The sequence below is a fragment of the Cucumis sativus genome, chromosome 6, assembly GCF_000004075.3.
Source record: "Cucumis sativus cultivar 9930 chromosome 6, Cucumber_9930_V3, whole genome shotgun sequence".
NCBI lineage: Eukaryota > Viridiplantae > Streptophyta > Magnoliopsida > Cucurbitales > Cucurbitaceae > Cucumis > Cucumis sativus.
In genome coordinates, this window is record NC_026660.2 from 22480328 (window position 1) to 22500002 (window position 19675).

General features: G+C 31.9%; 2 protein-coding genes across 3 annotated transcripts; one reads left to right on the forward strand and one right to left on the reverse strand.

Annotated features, from left to right (window-relative positions):
• Positions 1-720: 720 nt before the first annotated feature.
• On the reverse strand, positions 721-5166 carry LOC101208701 (hexokinase-3). Its single transcript, XM_011659327.2, has 9 exons — positions 4543-5166; positions 3617-3767; positions 3337-3516; positions 2948-3022; positions 2178-2333; positions 2011-2109; positions 1793-1923; positions 1545-1626; positions 721-1422 (listed from the first exon to the last, which is right to left on the reverse strand). The coding sequence occupies exons 1-9, from the start codon at positions 4812-4814 to the stop codon at positions 1060-1062; spliced, it is 1509 nt and encodes a 502-aa protein (XP_011657629.1). The 5' UTR covers positions 4815-5166; the 3' UTR covers positions 721-1059.
• A 7745-nt stretch (positions 5167-12911) lies between these two features.
• On the forward strand, positions 12912-18179 carry LOC101209190. 2 transcript variants are annotated; one of them, XM_031886589.1, is made up of 14 exons: positions 12912-13186; positions 13435-13532; positions 14430-14512; positions 14586-14712; positions 14971-15034; positions 15592-15689; positions 15790-15874; positions 16242-16365; positions 16699-16800; positions 16870-16934; positions 17054-17135; positions 17205-17319; positions 17383-17520; positions 17824-18179. In XM_031886589.1, the coding sequence occupies exons 1-13, from the start codon at positions 12969-12971 to the stop codon at positions 17424-17426; spliced, it is 1305 nt and encodes a 434-aa protein (XP_031742449.1). In that variant the 5' UTR covers positions 12912-12968; the 3' UTR covers positions 17427-17520; positions 17824-18179. The 2 variants fall into 2 exon arrangements, with proteins under 2 accessions (XP_031742449.1, XP_011657630.1); XM_011659328.2 differs by having other exon boundaries at positions 12931-13186; positions 17205-17284.
• The last annotated feature ends 1496 nt before the right edge of the window (positions 18180-19675 follow it).

The following is a 19675-nucleotide window of genomic DNA, read 5'->3' on the forward strand; positions in this document are numbered from 1 at the left end:
AATTTTAACATAGAAAAGCATTAAAATTATTGACAAATTCCAACTAAAAACTAGATCTAAATGTTGTTTTTCCTCCATAAATTTCATTTTTTTAGAACTCTGATATTAATTTCATGCTGTCGTGTGTATTTAATAATTTGATGTAGACATGAGGTTACAATTGACAACCTCTATTTAAAGCTACAACAAATGTACACATTGTCAACTCAAAATGAGCTCAACTCGATTGGTATAAAATGTGTATTAACAAAGAGGTCTATGAATCAAATCATACACGGTTAACCATTCACCCCTAGCATCCAAAAACAAACAAGAAAACAAGTAAACACAACTACCCTTAGACTTTATTGTACTAAAAAGGTGAGTTTGTTGACATGTACTATATCTACGACAAAATGCAATAGATTAAGAAATTTTGGTGTGTAACCCATCGTAGAAAGATTATGATATTTTATCATCTTTAAAAGCAAATCTCTCATCTTAATTTCTAAGAAAATGAGTAAAACGATAACATGGTCACATGCACAATTAGAAAGGGGAAAAAGATCCCTCATCTTTTTTATGGTATCTTTGCATTATTCTAGTAGCTGATAATTGAGAGAAGCTTAGAGGAAAAGTAATTGCTTACAAGACCTTGAACTTACTTATTGATTGAAGTGTGGACCGACCAACGTCTTTGTCAACTATGAAAATATTCTCTGCTGATGCAAACACTAGAAGAAAAAAAAAGGTTAAATATATATGATTAAGTTAGGACTTACATCATAAATGGTGAGATCTATCCAGAATACCAACTCCTTCAATTCCAAAAGCTAACCATGAAGTTGCCATTTAGCTTACAAATAATTTCAAGAACAAGAAGATATTGACAATTCCAAGTATCAAATAATACAAACCCCTTTCACTTCTCATTTCTTTTTCTTTTTCTTTTTCTTTTCTTTTCTTTTATACAGAGAGAGACATCGCATTCACATTCTGAGGGAAATGAATTTCTCTAACTTTACAGGATCTCTATATGTATAATATATAATATATAATATCAATTATATATATATATATTCATATATAATTGGATGAATGTGATGCAGCTACGAGTGCTGCTCCAATGCCAGATCCATCTTCTGTTACCTTTAGAATTACATTTTTGGCAATTTCTTCTCCCAATATCTCAATCATAGCTTCATGCAAGTACTCTCTGAACATTGTGTAATTTGTATATAATCCTCCCTCAACGGCCACCACTGTTCTTTTCATATTCACATCACTTCTACTTCTTGTTCCGGTGATTCCTCCTGTTCCATCTCTTCCCATCTTCTTTAGGATACCCAGAATCCCAGCAGCCACCAACCGAGCAGCTCGACGTGTTACCACATCACATATTCTTACGACAAGTTTTCGAGCTTTTAGAGAGACTTCGGGGATCTGGAAGACCAGATGATGCACAAGGAGAGAAGTGTTAGTTGTGGTCTAAATTTTGTATCAAGTTGAAAGAGAAATGAGGAATGTTAATGAATAGGAATTGTCTAATTTTATGGATTTTCTACCCCGAGGATGTCCTTCAAGATCCTTGCTACATCTCTTAAGTCGAGAGACCTGTCTTCGTGCATCTCAGCCATTAGAGGTGTTCTGAACACGTAAATGTAGTCAGTAACTAGTATAAATTAAACCTGTTTCGAATCAAATTGTATACGGAATGATTCACATGTAATTGAAATTCACTGCCCATTGATTATTTTCCAGAAAGGACAAAGAAATAGATTCAATAAATAGTCACGAGAGAAAGAAAACGTACGTCAACACAAATGACATTGACAACCTGGATGAACCACCTAACCCAAAAATATCAGATTCTTGTGACATTCGAAGAATCACTCTTCTCACAATGTCACCCAAGTACATTCCTGATATCATCTTCTCAAAACCCTGCACAAGACTCGCGCAAAGGTACAAATTAGCAGCCGTAACCTGTAAGGTGACAAAGTGATGAAAAAAGGGAAAACTAAGAGGTACCTGATCATTCGGATTGGGGCTGTCACAATCCAAATCAATATCATAGGAAGTTCTAGGTAAGTGGGAGGACCAAAAATTTCCCCACTCCATGTTCACAACCTGATCAAGAAAATACATTAGACAATAATATAAAATTAAAAGGATGACTAAAGATGACAGCCTCCTACCATGAATCCAGAGGTTGTAAGAAGTCCTTGACGCTTGATAATAGCATCTGTTCGTTCCAAATAACAGGCATTGGTACCGGTTCCAATTATCACTGCAGCAACAGTGTCAGCATCGTGATAATGTCCAAGAGCTAACGTTCCCACAGTGTCATTTATCTGCTTCAAAATTAAATTAACTCATAGTTTTCAAGATATGTAATGTTACTACCAAACCAATGTACAATCCAAAATGAAAAGGAGTCGCATGCTAACAGGGTTTATGGCCTCACATGCCCGTGGATACATGTGTCTGAAAACGAGGTCACCTACTGAATCTGAATATAAACTACTATATCAATTCCCAGTCTACTATCAACAAATTAGTAGATTTCCTCCTAGTTTTCAGATCCTTGTGTTATTGTGTCATCTGTGTCCGTGTTATATAGTGCATGCGATAAAGAGAAAAAAAAGTAAAGCCCATGGTACAACTGTGAACCTAGAAACCTAAGCCATGAGATTGAAGCCATAAAGATCTAAGGAACTACATCTTATTGTCGCTGTTGTGCTTCTTCAGTCAATCCTACACACACAACACCATCATAGCAGCAAAACATACAAAATGTAAAAAAAAAAATTCTAAACCAATTATCAGCATGCAATTCAAGTTTCTGCAGTATACTTGAAGAAAAACAAACGGAACTAAAAAATGAAGACAGTTATAGCTCATAAGTCATCACTACCTTCCATTACTACAATTTCTTTGATTGTGATAACTAAAAATGAAAACTTACAAGCGCTGTGACTCTCATATTGAGACCTTTTTTTGTCATTGCTTGTTCCAAGGACTCAGCAACATCTTTCCCAACCTGAGAAATATAGCAGGTTTAGTAACTCACATAACTAAACAGCTTTCCTAATTTATAAACAAATCACACCTCTCAATATTTTCTGAAAACGTAGAATATGTTTGAGAATTTAGTACAAAGCCATTACACAGAACACAAACCAATTGATTGATGTGAAGATCCTAAGAAAAAATGCAATGCATGCTTAAACATCAGTAACACAAACAATAGCGCTAACACCCCACCCTGCCCAACGGACAATTTTTACAAGAAAGAACTTCCACTCCTCACTGGCTTCCCAAAGCCTAGAACTACGTAGACATCATCCAACTAACCATGTCTCCAATGGAAAATCCTTTCGTCCACTTAATTAACACGCCAGATGAAATGGAATTTTGTTTAGTGGGAAAAGAGAATGTAAAACCAAGGTCCCTTTTCCCACCTAGAAGAACCTCAGAATCATTTCCTTTATCAATAAATTCCTTCAACGACGAAGCAATAAAATCAAATAGATCCTGCAATAAAGCAATGTTTGGTGTTAATGATATAATACGAACAAAACAGAGCTTAAACAAACCACACGCTGGTACAACAACATCAAGGGGAAATAGTTACATTGCCTGTGCTGGTCATTAAATGTTGTGGAATGGGACGCCGCTCGACATCATGCTCAAGGATTGACGATCTATTACCTTGTAATTGAATACTCAATACCCTGAAATTCGTACCCCCTAGATCAAGGGCATAGTGGGTCCCCAATTCATTCCTAATGTGAAGAGTATCATCAACATAAGTGCTTGTACAATCATCAAAAACACTCATTTCATGAGAACTACAGTCTACAGGTTCAGCTTCAAGTCATATACCGTGAAAACATAAATGCATAGACCAAAAGTAAAATAGTTAAAACAAAGCCAAAAAGGGAAACTGTAGCTCAATAGTAACAGTGCTATGGCCAAGCTGCAAAATAGGCATTCTAAACTAAATGCAAAATCGTTTTAGCGAGTGTTTAGAGAGTAGATGAGAGAACCATTTAACAAGCAGATGTTTAAATGATACCTAACAAGACAAAATTGTTCACACATCATAAAATCGAATGGACAGAAACGAAATATGACCCACAGGGGGCGAAGTAACAGTAAACAGGAAAACCAATTTGGTGAAGTCCAACATTTACAGATAGATGCCGAAACTTTAGATGATCATGTGATGACACAAACGGGGAAAAATTGGAAGTTAACGAGAGCCCGGAGGAGCAAGGAGAAAATGCTGAAGATTTGATACAGAGATTGAGAAACAAACAGAAAACCTATCAGCCAAACCACAAGGACAGCGCTCGTACGTAATAATGAGGAAATGAAATTAGGGAAATTTCATGGTACCTATCGCATGGAATCGATTATTAAATCATCACCGAAGAACCATAAAACTAAAAGACTTAACTACTCTTGAACAATCTTCTGACGATAACAGTATACTGGCCTCACCGATCAATAACAAGCAATCCAAAACACTACAAAACCGACGGAATAAAAGATTACCCGTCAGGGAGATTGTCAACGTAGGTAAGAAGCATTTTGAGCTTGGAACCTCCTTCCGAAGCCAAACCAGCGTGCATCTCCACAGCCATAGCGTCGACCACCTGCTTCAGCCTCCCCACGGAAGTTTCACAAGCTTCCTCCAGCTCTTTCAAAACCCTAACTACTCTCCTCCATTTCCCTCTATTCTGCACTCTCCGACCAACCACCCCCGCCGCCACTATACACGCCACCACTGCGACACTCACAGCCACTCCCACCACTACTCTCCCCATTTCCCTCTTCGATCACTAACTCCGTCCAAGAACTTCACCACAACATCTTCTCCTATTACTCATTCCAACGAAGCAACACCGTCGAAACATGCACTCCGTTTTCGATTCACTCACTCCCCCTCCAGTAAACTCCTCGCCGCAATAACCTTGCTAAAACCACGTCTCAACGCTTTTCAAACTCCCGCGCCGCAAGAGAACCTCTCCAACACCTCCACCGCCGACGGCCACCGACGTGAAACAAACGGAGAAGGTTTGTTTTGTTTAACAAAACTCCGACAACGAGACCGGAGGAGAGGACTTTGCAAATTGCAAGAAGAAAAAGTATGGGAAAGCGAATGGTCAAATTACTTATAGAATGATAGCGAAAGGACCAATTTGACCCTCGAAATCTCTTGAAATTAATACTAATTTTGCATTTCACAACGAAATTCCGCGGCGATTTTTCACCGTGCCCTTTCTTTTTTTCTTTTTTCTTTTACGATTTTTGTTTTTGTTTTATATTTTTTGCCGACTTTTTTTCTCTCTCATTTTTCACTTCTTATCTTTCTTCCTTCCCATCCATTTTGAGCCTTTCCACTCAATTGCCCCTATTTTTTCCATTTAATTCCAACTTTGCCACTTGTCCTTCTGGAATGTTGCTGGCCCCTTTATTATTTGAATTTCACAATTCACTCATACGTTTAATTTCAAAAAATTTAAGTAATATCTAAAATTCAATTTCCCTTTTATTTATTTTATTCTGATTATTCAAAAATCATTTAGGTGAATCATAATAACTACTTCCCTTATTAACATTACACTCTTAATTTTACAATTAAATTTGTGTAGTTTTATAATTTGAGATAACTGAAAATTTTGTTGGAGAATCTAAATTATTTATTATTTTTATTATTATAAATTTAATAATTTACTCGTAATAGTCTAGATACGTATAAATTTTTATTTATGTTTTAGATAAATTCTATATATTTTAAAAATTAATTGGTTCTATTCTATAAAACTCATGTGTTTTTAATTTTTTCAACTATTTCTAAACATAATTGACACATTTACAAATATAAGAATTATATTTAAAATGTAATATAACAGAATCTTATAAAAATTATAAATATAGTAAAATTTATTGTTGATATATTCTCATGACTTAATAGTGATTAGCTATATCGCTAATGATATATTATTGATAGACCGCACAAATCTATCACGGATCTATCCAAAAAATTCAAAGCTCTTAACTAAATGTTTGTTTATACATCAAAACGATATATATTCTTCTTTTTAACTAGAGATTAAAGTACAAAAATAAAATCAATAATCAATTTAAAACTATGATAGTTCAATATATACTGATATATGTTATCTATTGTAATAATATTTTATTTTGTGATACTTAAAAAAATTTAAAAGTAAGATAATAAATAAAAATGATTAATAATAACAATGATGATGATGAAAATATAATTGAGGAGTTTATAAAGAAAAGAAAAGTCAAAGGACGAAATTTGACGTAAAGTGGAAAAAGGGTTGGGAGAGGGGCAGAAAGGGAAAGGGAGGGGGGGAGGAAAATAGGAATAGAGAAAGTAGAGGGGAGGAAAATGGGAAAAGAGAAGAGGGAGGAGGATGATGAATGATGATGATGATGCGATGAGGGAGCGGCGACGGTAGCTGCGTATTTGGAGGATACGACGCCGTACTGCCAGCTGTTTCACGCTAATGACCAGCTGTGCGTGGCAGAAAAAGCAACCAATTCTGTACTGCGCTCTAACCCTTCCCTTTTCCAACTCCAAGATTTCCCATTTTATTTTTTCTGACAAAAATAAAATAAATAAATAATAATAATAATAATACATTTCTAAATTAAATACTATTAATTATTATTATTATTCCATAATTATAATATTATTATTCCACGTTCCCTCTATTTTACGTGCCCCGCCCCGCTGTCTTGCACTCCTCCTCCCCCCACACACAACCAATTCATTCCTCCCAAAACCCTAATTCTATTTATTTTTTAATCACGTTTGGTTAAAATTAACACTTTTAAAAATACAAAGATAATTTAAAATTTTGTAAAATTTTGATATTATTAGCTATTATGAATTGAATTCCAAATTTTATATATAACTTTCATCAATATTTGGTCAAATTTATTTTTTTACAATATTTTTTACTTAAATTTAAGAATGTTATTTTTGTTTTTTCATCCAATAGTACTATTTTATAGTTCTCAATTATCTATTTGTTTAAAAAATTGATTTATTATAGTTTTTACTATTTTACATTTTTTTGATTGATTGTTGCCTTTTTTATTATTTTATTCTTTAACTAAATTAGTTTATACCTCAAACATATATTATTCAACCTAAAATAACTTACACTGAAAAGACAAATTATTGTAGTCAAATTATAATAATTCGAGACTATAATGACTCATCGTTTATTTTTATTTGTTTTGATTAGTATTTTTACTGTAAATTTTAAAAATATATTTATGTATTGTGTTTCTTTACGTAAATTGTGATTATTTAATCGAATTTAGTAAAAAAATAATGTTGATTAATTTAAGATTTGCTACAATTATAAGATTATCCCGTAAAAAGATTAAAATTGAACAAATTTTATTTTCGTAGTTTACAAATATAATCAAAACCTTCTCCAAAGTTTAGTATGTAAAGGCTAACCTTTTTTTTCCCTCTCCTCCCTAAATTAATTGATTTATATGTATTATATCAAACAAAATATTGGCCTGTGGCATTGGGTACCCCACAATTGCATGTTTAAATTTAAAATTCTTACCTAATTTTTTCTAAATATTTTTTTTGGTATATAAGAATATGCTTTATATTAATATTTTTTCAACCATCGTTTTTATTTTATGTATTTTTTTTTATTGAAAAAACTTCAATTATTTCGACTTTTTTGTTTTCTTGTTTTTTTTTAAATGTCTCAAAGTATCCTCACTCCCATCTCATTCTTTTGTTTCAATATTTTGTTTGTTTGATTTTTATATTTTTAAAAATAGCAAATATTGAAACTATTTATAAATCCCACCAAAATTCATCACAAATAAATTTATCTTTTGTTACTCATAATTTTTTTCAATTTTATAAAAATATGCTATTTGTTTTTATTAGATTTGTATTAAAAATATTTCTCTAATGATACATGACAAGAAAAATAAATAGATAGATAAAAGGTGAATTCTAATAAAATTATTGAAAATATTTATAAATACTACGACTAAATATTAAATAAAAATAATATTTATAAATTTCATTTGAAAAATATAATAAAAAATCAAATAAATTAAGTCAAGGGAAGTCTTGATGGTCAAATATTGTGACTTTTCAATTATATATATATTAATAGTCCAACAAAATTCTATCATAAAATTTGAATAACAATATTAATAGTTATAATGTAAACATTTATTATAATTGTATGCACTAAATCATGTATTTCTATTTTTAAATTGAGGAATGGAAATAGAACATTCAATCTCTTATACTCGATAAAATTTAAAAGTACATATATCTATAATTTAAACAAATGTAAGATATAAGAATTTAAATTGTAAGATGAAAATATTGAGTTGGCAAACGAATCCCAGCCGTCCAGATTTGAGAATAAAGGATTGTACGGTGGGATTTTGGATTTTGGAGCTGGTTGGTTTTGGTGGAGTTGACTGCCTCCCAAATCAAATTATGATTTTAAAATGTAACCGTTTTAGGAAAACGTTTTTGTTTTTTTTTGTGTTTTTTTTCCATTCCACTATTTATCTTATAAATAAGTCAAACTATTATGTAAATAATAATAACAATAATAATATTATGTATTTTTAGTCCAAAGTTTTAAAGAATACATGTGTATTGGTCTCCAGAGTTTTTTAGTTGATAGTTTTTTTAAAATAAGTTTGAAAATCTTTCAAACAATTTTATATTTTTAATTTAAAAAAATTGTATTAGATGACAAAAGTATTTAAAAAAAAACTAGTTTATAGCACATCTCTTTTTGTATATTATAAATATGACAAGTAGTTAGATATATAGACCTCTATCAAAAGGTTATTTGTTTTTAAATTTATTATTTTTGCAATTTAAAAAGTGTAGTGACATAGCTCTAGTTTTTTTTTTTTTTTTTGTTATTTTTGTAAACACTTATTGTTTTAAATAATTATATGATATTTTTGAATTAGAAGAATAATTTCTAAAATTTATATTTTCAAAAACTAAATAAAAATACTTCTAAATCTACGTTTAAATATTCAGGACAAAAATTGTACATTTTGAAAACTCTTAAACCAAATATAAGAACTAAAAAGGATTTTTTTTAATTAATAAACTTTATTTTGAAATATAGAAAAATGAAAAAAAATTTATAAACATGGCAAAATATTATTTATACATGTCGATTACCATCTATCATTTATTCGTATACTGTAAAAATTTTCTATGCTCGTAAATGTTTTTCACTAGTTTTGATATTTAAAACAATATTTTTTAATCTATTCCATCTTTTTTCATCGAAATTTCACATATTTCTCACTCAAACTTAATCTAATGCAAATTTTACTTGTTTTTTACCACAAAAATCACAATTTTTTTTAAAAATAAAATAAATAATAAAGAATGTGTAGATATGCAAAAAGAATGACCATCCTAAAGAAACGTTAACATAAGAAACCATAACTTCCTTACGACAACAATAAAGAATCACATTAAGAACTTCTCTATAATTAACTACATTATTTAGAGCATATTCATTTAAATATTGGAACACGGTTTAATCTAATATATTTTTCCTTGATATCATTTGGTTTGACACTATACTTGTACCACTGTACATGCTACACTTTGAAATTTCGAACATGTTATGATTTGTGAGGAAGTGTCACTGTCGAACAAACCACTATATTATTAGGTAGCTAAATTTATATGCTTTTACGAGTATTGTTATTATTATTATTTTCTATAGTAGTTTGATATATATATTTATATATGTTATTGAACATACTTTAATAGAGATACACCATTGACCAAACAAAGATACTCGATGCAATATCTAATAATCACTAATCATTTTTCATTAGTTGTCGTAATTAATGATTTTTTAAACATCATTTCCATTAATATTAACATTACAGTTATGAAAATACGCTTCGATTTTTTAAAGAAAAAGCTAAAAAACTATATAAAAAAAAAGATAGTTGCTAGTCATCAAATGTGTTACAAGATACAAACTCACTTTAGTAGTGAAAAAAAGATGAAACAAAAACAATTTCTCTCCATTTTTACCGATAAAACACATAATTAGGTTTACGATCATCTAGACATCTAACTTCTCAATCAATGATGCGTTATTTCAACTAACTCAATTATGGCTTTGGAAGGTATTAAAGTAAGAGGGAGTTTGAAAGGGAATTATTTTTTAATTGACATATATGTGTGTGATTTAAAAGGGAGCATCTCTCACCAATTAAAGTGCCAAAACCTTTGGTCAAAAGAGAGAGATGTGTGTGGCTGCTTTTTTATTCTAATAACATGCTTTTATGTTTCTTCCTTTTTCCTCACAAAGCTTATACATATGGTCGGTGGCTAATTCCCATCCTCCACATAAATCTTTTCACATTTTTGGTCTATAATGTGCTAGCCAAAGTCATGGACAACCAATAACTCACTGTATCTGCAATAGTAGATATTGAATATACACTTTCATGTGTGTATGTTTTTCGTGTCACTTCTTCAAAATGTCTCATACCAATGGAGACAATTGTCCTCACTTATATACGCATTATCATATCTTTATCTAACCAATGTGTAACGTTGTGACATATCGCTTATGTTGTTGTATGTTGATAAGGGCGTATCTAGTGGTAGATCTCATTTGTCCTTTTCGATTAGAATGAGATGCTTCTTGGAATACAATGTGGTTGGATACGGTGTTTTGTTGATGGACAAATAGTTAATAACATTTCATATTCAAAATCAACTTTTTTTTTCTTAGCATGATTCCCTGTTTTATGAATATAAATAATGAAAAATTGTTAGGAATAACACATGAAGTGTAACTATTTCCAAAATATAGTAAGAATTTTAAATTGACTCCAGAAGATTTGGTGAATTTTGCTATATTTTTCCAATAGTTTCAATATTTTTCTATTCATAAAAACGTATGTGGAATAATTTGGATCTTTTGTTTTAAAATTATTAAACTTATAAACATTAATTTTTTACGATGAATTTCATTTTTCAATGTTTAATATATACAATAGTTTTTGGATTATTAAGAGCATCAAAGTCACTCTAAAAAAAACTAAATGCAAAATTTTAGAAACCTTACAGACAAAAAGTTAGTTAGGTCAATATCACCATTTGATTTGAAAAAAAAGACAAACATTTCTATTGATTAATGTTCTTTCAACGTGTAAATTAAATTAAGAGACAAAGTCTTCCCTCACACGTTTATTTGTTACTATCTATCTAAACTTTTCGTCAATGAACCATTGCACGTGTCCAAACATTCTATAAACTTTAGTCAATTAATTTGATTTTTCGATCTATTATACTCAATCGTATTTTGGAGAAATAAAAGAAACGTGCAATTGGAAAATAAAAAACAAAGGGGTTACAATAATTAAGCCACTTTTGGACAGTGAATAAGGACCCACATAAACATAGAGGGTGAATCTTACCAAATTCTATTCCTTTGTGACTTCAATTAAATGGTTGGTTTCAAATTTAATTTGACCTCTTTTTTCTCTTCACCAAAATGCCCAGCTGGCAGCTTGTGTGCCTTTGTGATCTTTCCCACGTGACAATTCACAATTACTTTTTCTACATTGTGTTTTTCTTTGCCCCTTCGCCTTGCGACACGTCGGATATATTTTTGTTGCATTCACCAATCACAATATTATTAAATTAATACCAATGTTGATTTTTCATAATCATGTGTTCATATATATATATATAATATAAGTTGTGTTGTTTTCTTATTTTATTAAGTAGGATTTAATTAATTATCCAAAATTGAAGTAACATGGAGTTTGATTTTCTTGGGTTTAGCCCATAAATATTGTATTTAATTTTATAAATGTCACTTTCAAATTTTTTAAGATTAAATAAAAATTAATATTTAATATTTAAGATGAGAGAGGTTAATGTATATATACTTTTTATATATATATATATGTGAGTGTTGTTGGATGCTACAAACATTTGAACTATATCTACATTTTTTAACATTAGGTCAATCCACGATGGTTAGCTTTCGAAATATATACACTAAATAAAAGATAATTGTTACATATATTTAAGGGACGTTTGCAAAAACAGTAAATTTTTATTTATGATAATAAAATTCATGTCATTATATTTTCTAAATTGTAAAAGTAGCATAGTCGTTTAATAGTTTTTTGATACCTATTTGATATATCAAATTACTCGTCATATTTGTTATATGCAAAAAAAATGTGTTATGAACAATTTTTTCTCTATAAATTTTGTTGTTATTTGATACAATTTTCCTATATTTAATAGTAAATATGTTTTTTTTTTTGTTTTTGGTTTTGAAAATTGAGTTTATAAGCAGTGATTGTGCATATTAATCTAGTTGTTTTTTTAAATATATTTTTAAAAGTGTTTTAGAAACTAAAGTTAAAAGTTTAAAAAGATTTTTTTTTTTTTTTACTTAACTACCTTGTTTAAACCACTAATTCTTGAACAGAAAGTTTTGAACGTGAACCATTATAAGTTTATGTTAATCGACCAAAACTTTCTTCTACTTTTTAAAAGTAGAGTGAACTGAAAACAAAAAAAAAAACTCATATTTTTCTTTTATTGTACAAGAATGAAAATCATAAAAAAAAAATAGAAAAAAGAATATATTTTTTAAATCATAGACTAAAATAGTGTTAGTTTATTTTCCAAATTTAAATCAATTGGTAAACAAAATTCCATTGGTTGGAATTGGAAAAGAAAAAGGATCATTTTTCAATATTCACAAAACCAATGGCTATTTTTCGAAACTAAACACTAAAGTAAAGTTATGGTTATTTTGTTGCCACGTCATCATCAACGATAAAACTGATAATGGGATTAGAGATAACTTTCTGTGTAGCAAACGACTCGCCGGTGCAGAGACACACAACGGCAAATAATGGCGGGAGCTTTCTTCCGTTTGAAAACCTTCTCTCCCATGGCCATGGCCAACGCCGACATTCAACTCCCGCTTCAACTCCCGCTTCAACTCCCTCTGAATGTTCGCAATTCTAGAGTTTTGGTACTCGGAGGCACCGGCCGGGTCGGAGCATCCACTGCCATTGCTCTCTCACAGTTCTGTCCAGACCTTCAGATCGTGATCGGTGGTCGTAACAGGTGATTCTTACTTGTTTTTTTGAATTAAGGATAGTTTTATATCTTCGTTGACATGTTTGAATAATGAATTGGAACTACTTCGCTCTTCTGTTTATCTCTGCATTTCGAAGTCGAAACTATCCGGTATTTCCTCGTGTAGAACTTTGTTTTTACAAACCGAAACTGTTTTTGTACTGATTGTTAGTGGATAACGAAGAGCGTTTTTCTAATTTGACATTCAGAATGATTTAAAATGCGTACTGTGATAGGGCAAAGGGTGAAGCTATGGTCGGGACACTCGGGAGAAATTCTCGGTTTGTGGAAGTTGATGTTGATAATGTAGATATGTTGGAGGCTGCTTTGAGTGGTATGCTGATTCTTCTGATTAATATACGATTTTAGTCTTTTGGATCAGTTTCGTTTCGTTTGTGAAATATTTCCATGTTTAAGAATCTTTTTTGTGTCCTTTTCATTTTCCTCATTTCAATGAAGATTCAAAATTAGAAACTTAAGCAGTCAAATTATGATCAATTCAATGGTTTAATTTTCTCAAAGATAAAGTTGAATTCAACCCACAAGGAAATAATATCATACATAAAGTTTTACCTTCAAGGCTACGAAAAGAGTTGTGTGAAATACAAGATATCGTAGTTCAAGGATTTTTTCTTCTCTTTCTTTCAAATTTTGAATAGCGCTATCTTTGCCTTTTTTTTATCATTATTATTATGAATACTCTCTTAGTTCAGTTGCCTATTTATGGAAGTTCCAACACACATGGACAGTCCTGCACCTGTTGACGGCCTTCTATTTTTTTGTTTACACTACACAGTTAATGCCTTTTTTTTAAAGTTTCAGCTCTGAATATCTGACAAATAACATGGTATTTGTCTCTTGATGTCGTGTATTATTAATTTCACGACCTTTTTTTACTGCAAAGACTGTCAAGAGTCAATCGATTTTTGGTGGTTCTGATTTCTGATGTGCCTTTGAAAATATTTTGGTTTATTTACAACAGGATTGGTAAAATGGCATACCCATCAATTTATCATCCCTTTACTTATTTTTTTATTTTCTTAATAAATGATCTTTTTATGGTCTAAGAATATTAAGAATGAAGGTATTCTTTAGTTGCAGATACCTTGATTTATGATGTCTACCTGGATCAAAACACGTGAAAACCTTGCACCTTAAACCAAAGTTGTTTAAGTGTCTAACATTTTTGCTACCAAGGGCACTTAACTGAAATTTGTAACTGTCATTACAGACGTGGATCTTGTAGTTCATACGGCTGGACCTTTCCAGCAGACAGAGAAGTGCACTGTACTTGAAGCTTCCATAAATACCAAGGAAAGAGCTGCATTTGCATTAAAGATCTCTCTCATATGACTGTATATTGATGAGTTTCTTTGTCTATCTGCAGACAGCCTATGTTGATGTCTGTGACGATACAGAGTATTCACAAAAAGCAAAATCTTTCAGGAATAAAGCTATCGATGCAAACATTCCAGCTATTACAACTGCTGGCATTTACCCTGGAGTTAGCAATGGTACATAATATCCATGTTCTTATTGTGCACTCCGCACTCGTATGTTGATAGTTCCTATTATGTGATGATGCTTAATCCCTTAAATGTAATAGTGTTTATCTATTTCTTTGGCCCTGAAAGTTATGTAACACAAATATTTTGTAAACAATGGACCAGTGGTTATAGGTTGAAGTTCAAGGTTCAGTGGGAAGTAAATGCAATATATTCAAATCAATATTTTCGTCTAACTGATAAGTCTTTTCTGTTGTACCATGCCAGTAATGGCATCAGAGCTTGTACGTGCTGTGAGAGATGAAAGCAAGGGTGAGCCCGAGAGGCTAAGGTGAAGTCCCTGATACCGCGTGACTGATCAATAAGCCTCATGACTAAGCATAAAGCATACTTTTCCTCATCACTTATAATTCAATAATGTATTGGTGCATAAAATGGTAAACTAATTCCCAGTGCAGACGGGGGATAAGCCTCATCTACAGATTTCTTTTGAGGAGTTTCCTTAGCTTCAAGATTTTGTGCGAAAATGGAAGAGAACCATATCAAAAGATTTTGGATTTCAATGCCTTCATATGTTTTATATTATTATCATTATCAGATACCTGTTTCATTTTAAACCTGTTATGGAGGCAGGAACGGATATACTTTATATCCATTTTGGTCCATTTCAATTCTGTAGTATTTTTGAAGCAGAACCGTGCCATACATACTGTTTTGGAGATGTAATTAATGCTTACATTTAGAATCTTAATGTCATCTTTCTTTGCAAGTTCATTTCAGAGAAGGTTTCAGTTAAAACTAGAAAACTTTGAAGTTGTTCATATAACTAAATATAAAAATTAACATGGTGCTCTTTCTTCTGCAACTAAATGTAAATTCTTGTCTCAGATTCTACTACTACACTGCAGGCACTGGTGGTGCTGGCCCAACTATATTAGCTACCAGTTTCTTACTTCTGGGAGAGGAGGTGGTCGCCTATAATAAAGGTCAGTTATCGACTGAAACTTGTGTGTGTTTGTGTCATATGTCAATTCTGCATCGCATTCTGAGTGGCGACTGATGCACTGCACATGACCTTGGAATCAGGGGAACAGCTCAAACTAAAACCTTATAGTGGAATGCTCAACATTGACTTCGGAAAAGGAATTGGGAAAAGAGATGTATTTCTGCTGTAAGTTCATTCTATGTAGCAAAACTATTGATCATGCAATACTTCATAAGTATGTAGTGTTTTACTTTTAACCGATCATAGGAAAGCTCTTGGACAGACCTACGTGCTTTTACAGTTCAAACTGTGTATATCATAAAACAATCATAGGCATCCATTATCTAAAGTTCTAAACTAAGCTGATGGTTTCAAGTCGTGGTTTAAAGAATATTATTAATAGCCCTCCATTCCTTTCATCAACTTTAAGGATTGCAGTTTTTGCTTGCTCGTTTGATGATGACATGCAATTGACGCCACTTGTGGGAAAAAATTGACTTCTTTGCTTTGAAACGCGTAAACTGCATCTTGAGTGAATGTATGTTTATTTCAGGAATTTACCAGAGGTAAGAACTGCTCATGAAATCCTGGGAGTGCCGACAGTCAGTGCTCGTTTTGGAACTGCACCATTTTTTTGGAATTGGGGAATGGTGGCCTTGACAAATCTTCTTCCGTTGGTACGAGTTGAATGCTATATTTTTATCATTAACTGGTCAAGTTAGCTCTTACAAATTTTATGTCAAAGGAACTCTTTCCTGAAACCGGACAATGGCCGCTAAATAACTTTATTTAACTTTGCGTTTGGTTGTGATTTTCTATCAACAACGCTGATTTTGAAGAAACTTCTTACTCTGTCTTGCAGTTGATGGATACCATCGTGCAAGATATTGGAAAGTTTTCTATATAAATTATCAAGAATCAATATAACATACAACTTACCTCTCCAATCAAACATCACGTACAATGAACAACGGCTCCTATACCAATAGAAGATTGACTGATTGATGCAGGAATATTTTAGAGATAGAAGCAAAGTTCAAAATTTGGTTCAACTGTTCGATCCTTTTGTTCGAGCATTTGATGGTCTTGCTGGAGAACGTGTATCCATGAGGGTGAGACAAAATTTCTTAAGAAGTTTGAATGTGTATAAAAAGTTTCCTAATCCTTGCTTTCTTATGTAGGTTGATTTGGAATGTTCAAATGGGCGAAACACTGTGGGTATTTTCAGTCATCGGAGGCTCTCCCAGTAAGAGTTTTCCCCCTCCTCCCCTCTTAAGAGCCGTTCTCAATCAACTTCCAGTTGTATTTATGCAATATGAACTCCATATGTTCTTCAAATATTGAGTTATATTTGAACTCTTTCAGATCAGTGGGATATTCAACAGCTGCATTTGCACTTGCTGTTCTTGAGGGAAGCACACAACCTGGAGTTTGGTTCCCTGAAGAGGTATTGTATCTGAAATATTTACCCAGAAAGTTTGTCATTGGCTTTAAATATAATCGCATCTATCTATAGCCCGAAGGAATAGCAATTGAGGCGAGGGAAGTTCTTCTAAGACGCGCTGCCCAAGGGACGATCAATTTTGTAATGAACAAGTACGATGATCTAACCGATTCCAATGAGTATACAGGTATATATTGTTTAGTACTTCATCTTTTCGGATTATCATAATCACCTATTGTAATCTCAACAGGCCTCCATGGATGGTTGAAACAGAGCCTAAAGAACTTGGGTTAGGAATATATGTCTGACATTCCTCCACAACACCGAATCTTTCATTTGTCGACTTCCTTGTGTTGCACCCAATTGATGGTGTCATCTCTACCTAAAAGTGAGTTTGCGATAGCATTTTATTATGGTACAAGGTTATTTTAGCCGGTCAAAACCACTTTCCAAAATTGTCAAAAGTGTTTGACGTAAAAAGTTTTTTTAAGTTTAAATAATTTGAAAATAAATATAAGCAGTGCTTAAAAACATTTATAACCGAATGAGTCGTTTAAATGTATATTTTTTTTAAAGTTCTTTCAAATTCACTTTAAATTTAATGGATCAATTTGACTCGATCGATCCGTTGATTTGGTTGTGCTTTATGAGGTACTGGAAATAATTTTTTGTTGGATTTTGATTTGATCAGGCTACTTCGTGGATAGCGGACGACAAGGGGAGATTCATGTAATTTATGTAAGTGTATAATTTTCATGTGACGGTAAACTAGAAATTGAATGAGACTTTTGTGATACATTTGTATGTTTTGTTTTAGAAAATAAAAGGAATCTCCCTTTTTCTTTTCTTCTAACAAAGTGGACCTTTGTTTCAAGAAAACAACGAGTAAGCTTGCTTGACAGGCGAAACTTCGTTTTTATATGTTATGGAGGTCATGGTTATTGGTTAGGAGAACGACATATTTTAAGAAGTTTTCAAGGAAGTATTTGTAAGGTGTCATGAAAAATAACTTTGCCTAACACGATGCAATGTTTTCTTGAAAATTCATTTGGGAGTATACAAATTTTCTTTCTTCCTTTTGGATGATTATGCATTACATTGGTTGCTCATTCTCCAACCTAAGGTTTTGTTTAACACAAAGCGAAATGTAATCCATCAATGGTAATCTAAAAAGTGGTCTTAGTTGATTATACTTGTTTGTTAGGAGATGTTTGGAGTACTGGAATGTAATCATGATTATTTGGAATAAGAGAAATGTTAAAAAGCGTGAGTTTGAGTATGGGCTTGAGTGACATCGTACATTGTCACAAACTCAACTTTTGCTAACCTTGCATTGATGTGCATGAACACTCATTGGTTGCCCACTACACGTGCACACATTGTGTCACAGTCGCACTTTTGACAAGATGATCTCGTGGCACTTGTTCCCCCCTCGAAAACAAGTCGGTCAATTTGAATCCAAATAGCCAGTGACACAATGGATGTATTTCGAAACCTCCACCCCAATGAATTTAGAGAAAAAGGTTTTTGCAAACGCTTGAAAGCATGTTGGAGAAAAGAGATGACGTTACATAGCTCTAAGCAATAAGGGACAAAAATACTATATCTAATAACTCGTGGGTATGACGGTATGATGATAAGTTTTATCCTATATAGTACATTGTGAACAAAAAGGGAACGGACGGCTCGCATATGCTAATATATGAGATGACGTACTTAATAAAAATATTTGAAAAAATAATAAAGTAATGTAAGGTGTTGGAGCGATCATTCGACCACGAGCAGTATGCCCTGGACAAACATGACCACGACACTCCACACCTCGACCAAACATGACCATGACACTCTGCACCTCGACTCCAAACACATGGTTATTATGTACATAAATATGTATATATACGTGTATGTTTGTAAATATATGTATGTATAAAAGGTGGAATTATATTAGAAAATAGGAATCCTTTTCCTTTTTAAAACGAAACTTTAGATTTGGAAACATTAAACATTTTTCGAGAGTTGATGATAAACCAAATAAAAAAAAAGGTATTTTTAAGTAACAATGTAGTTCATAAACTTTGATTTATAACGATTTAGTCTTTGAATTTTCAATTTTTATCATTTAGTCCCTAAAAGTTTGATATTTAATAATTTAATCTAAGCACTTTCAAATTTGTAGAAATTCAATTATCACAACTCAGAAAAGAAATAGTTACAAATTTAGCCATTATATTCAAAATAATTAAATACATAGCAACATTTTAAAAAATTTGCAAATGATAGAAGTCTATTACTGATAGACTATGTTGCAAATATTGGTTTATCACGGAGCCTATCAGCGATATAAGTTTATCAACAATAGATTTGGCTATATTTACAATTTCTTTTAAATGTTGCTATACCCATAATTATTATTTCTGAAATGGCTAACAATTACAATTACCATAAAAAAAACACACGAGTTAATAACAAGTTCCAATTGGTATGCTAAAAAAATTATATCACACGTGCAACGGATATCAATATTATCACATGTGAAGCAAGTT

Coding starts and splice junctions, on each gene's coding strand:
- LOC101208701 (XM_011659327.2), bottom strand. CDS start 4,814: ATGGGGAGAGTAGTGGTGGGAGTGGCTGTGAGTGTCGCAGTGGTGGCG. Junction 1,924..2,010: donor GCCCCAATCCGAATGATCAG/GTACCTCTTAGT, acceptor AGTCTTGTGCAG/GGTTTTGAGAAGATGATATC. Junction 1,423..1,544: donor TCTTGAAGGACATCCTCGGG/GTAGAAAATCCA, acceptor CTGGTCTTCCAG/ATCCCCGAAGTCTCTCTAAA.
- LOC101209190 (XM_031886589.1), top strand. CDS start 12,969: ATGGCGGGAGCTTTCTTCCGTTTGAAAACCTTCTCTCCCATGGCCATG. Junction 13,533..14,429: donor GTTGGAGGCTGCTTTGAGTG/GTATGCTGATTC, acceptor CTGTCATTACAG/ACGTGGATCTTGTAGTTCAT. Junction 15,035..15,591: donor GGTGAGCCCGAGAGGCTAAG/GTGAAGTCCCTG, acceptor TTCTTGTCTCAG/ATTCTACTACTACACTGCAG.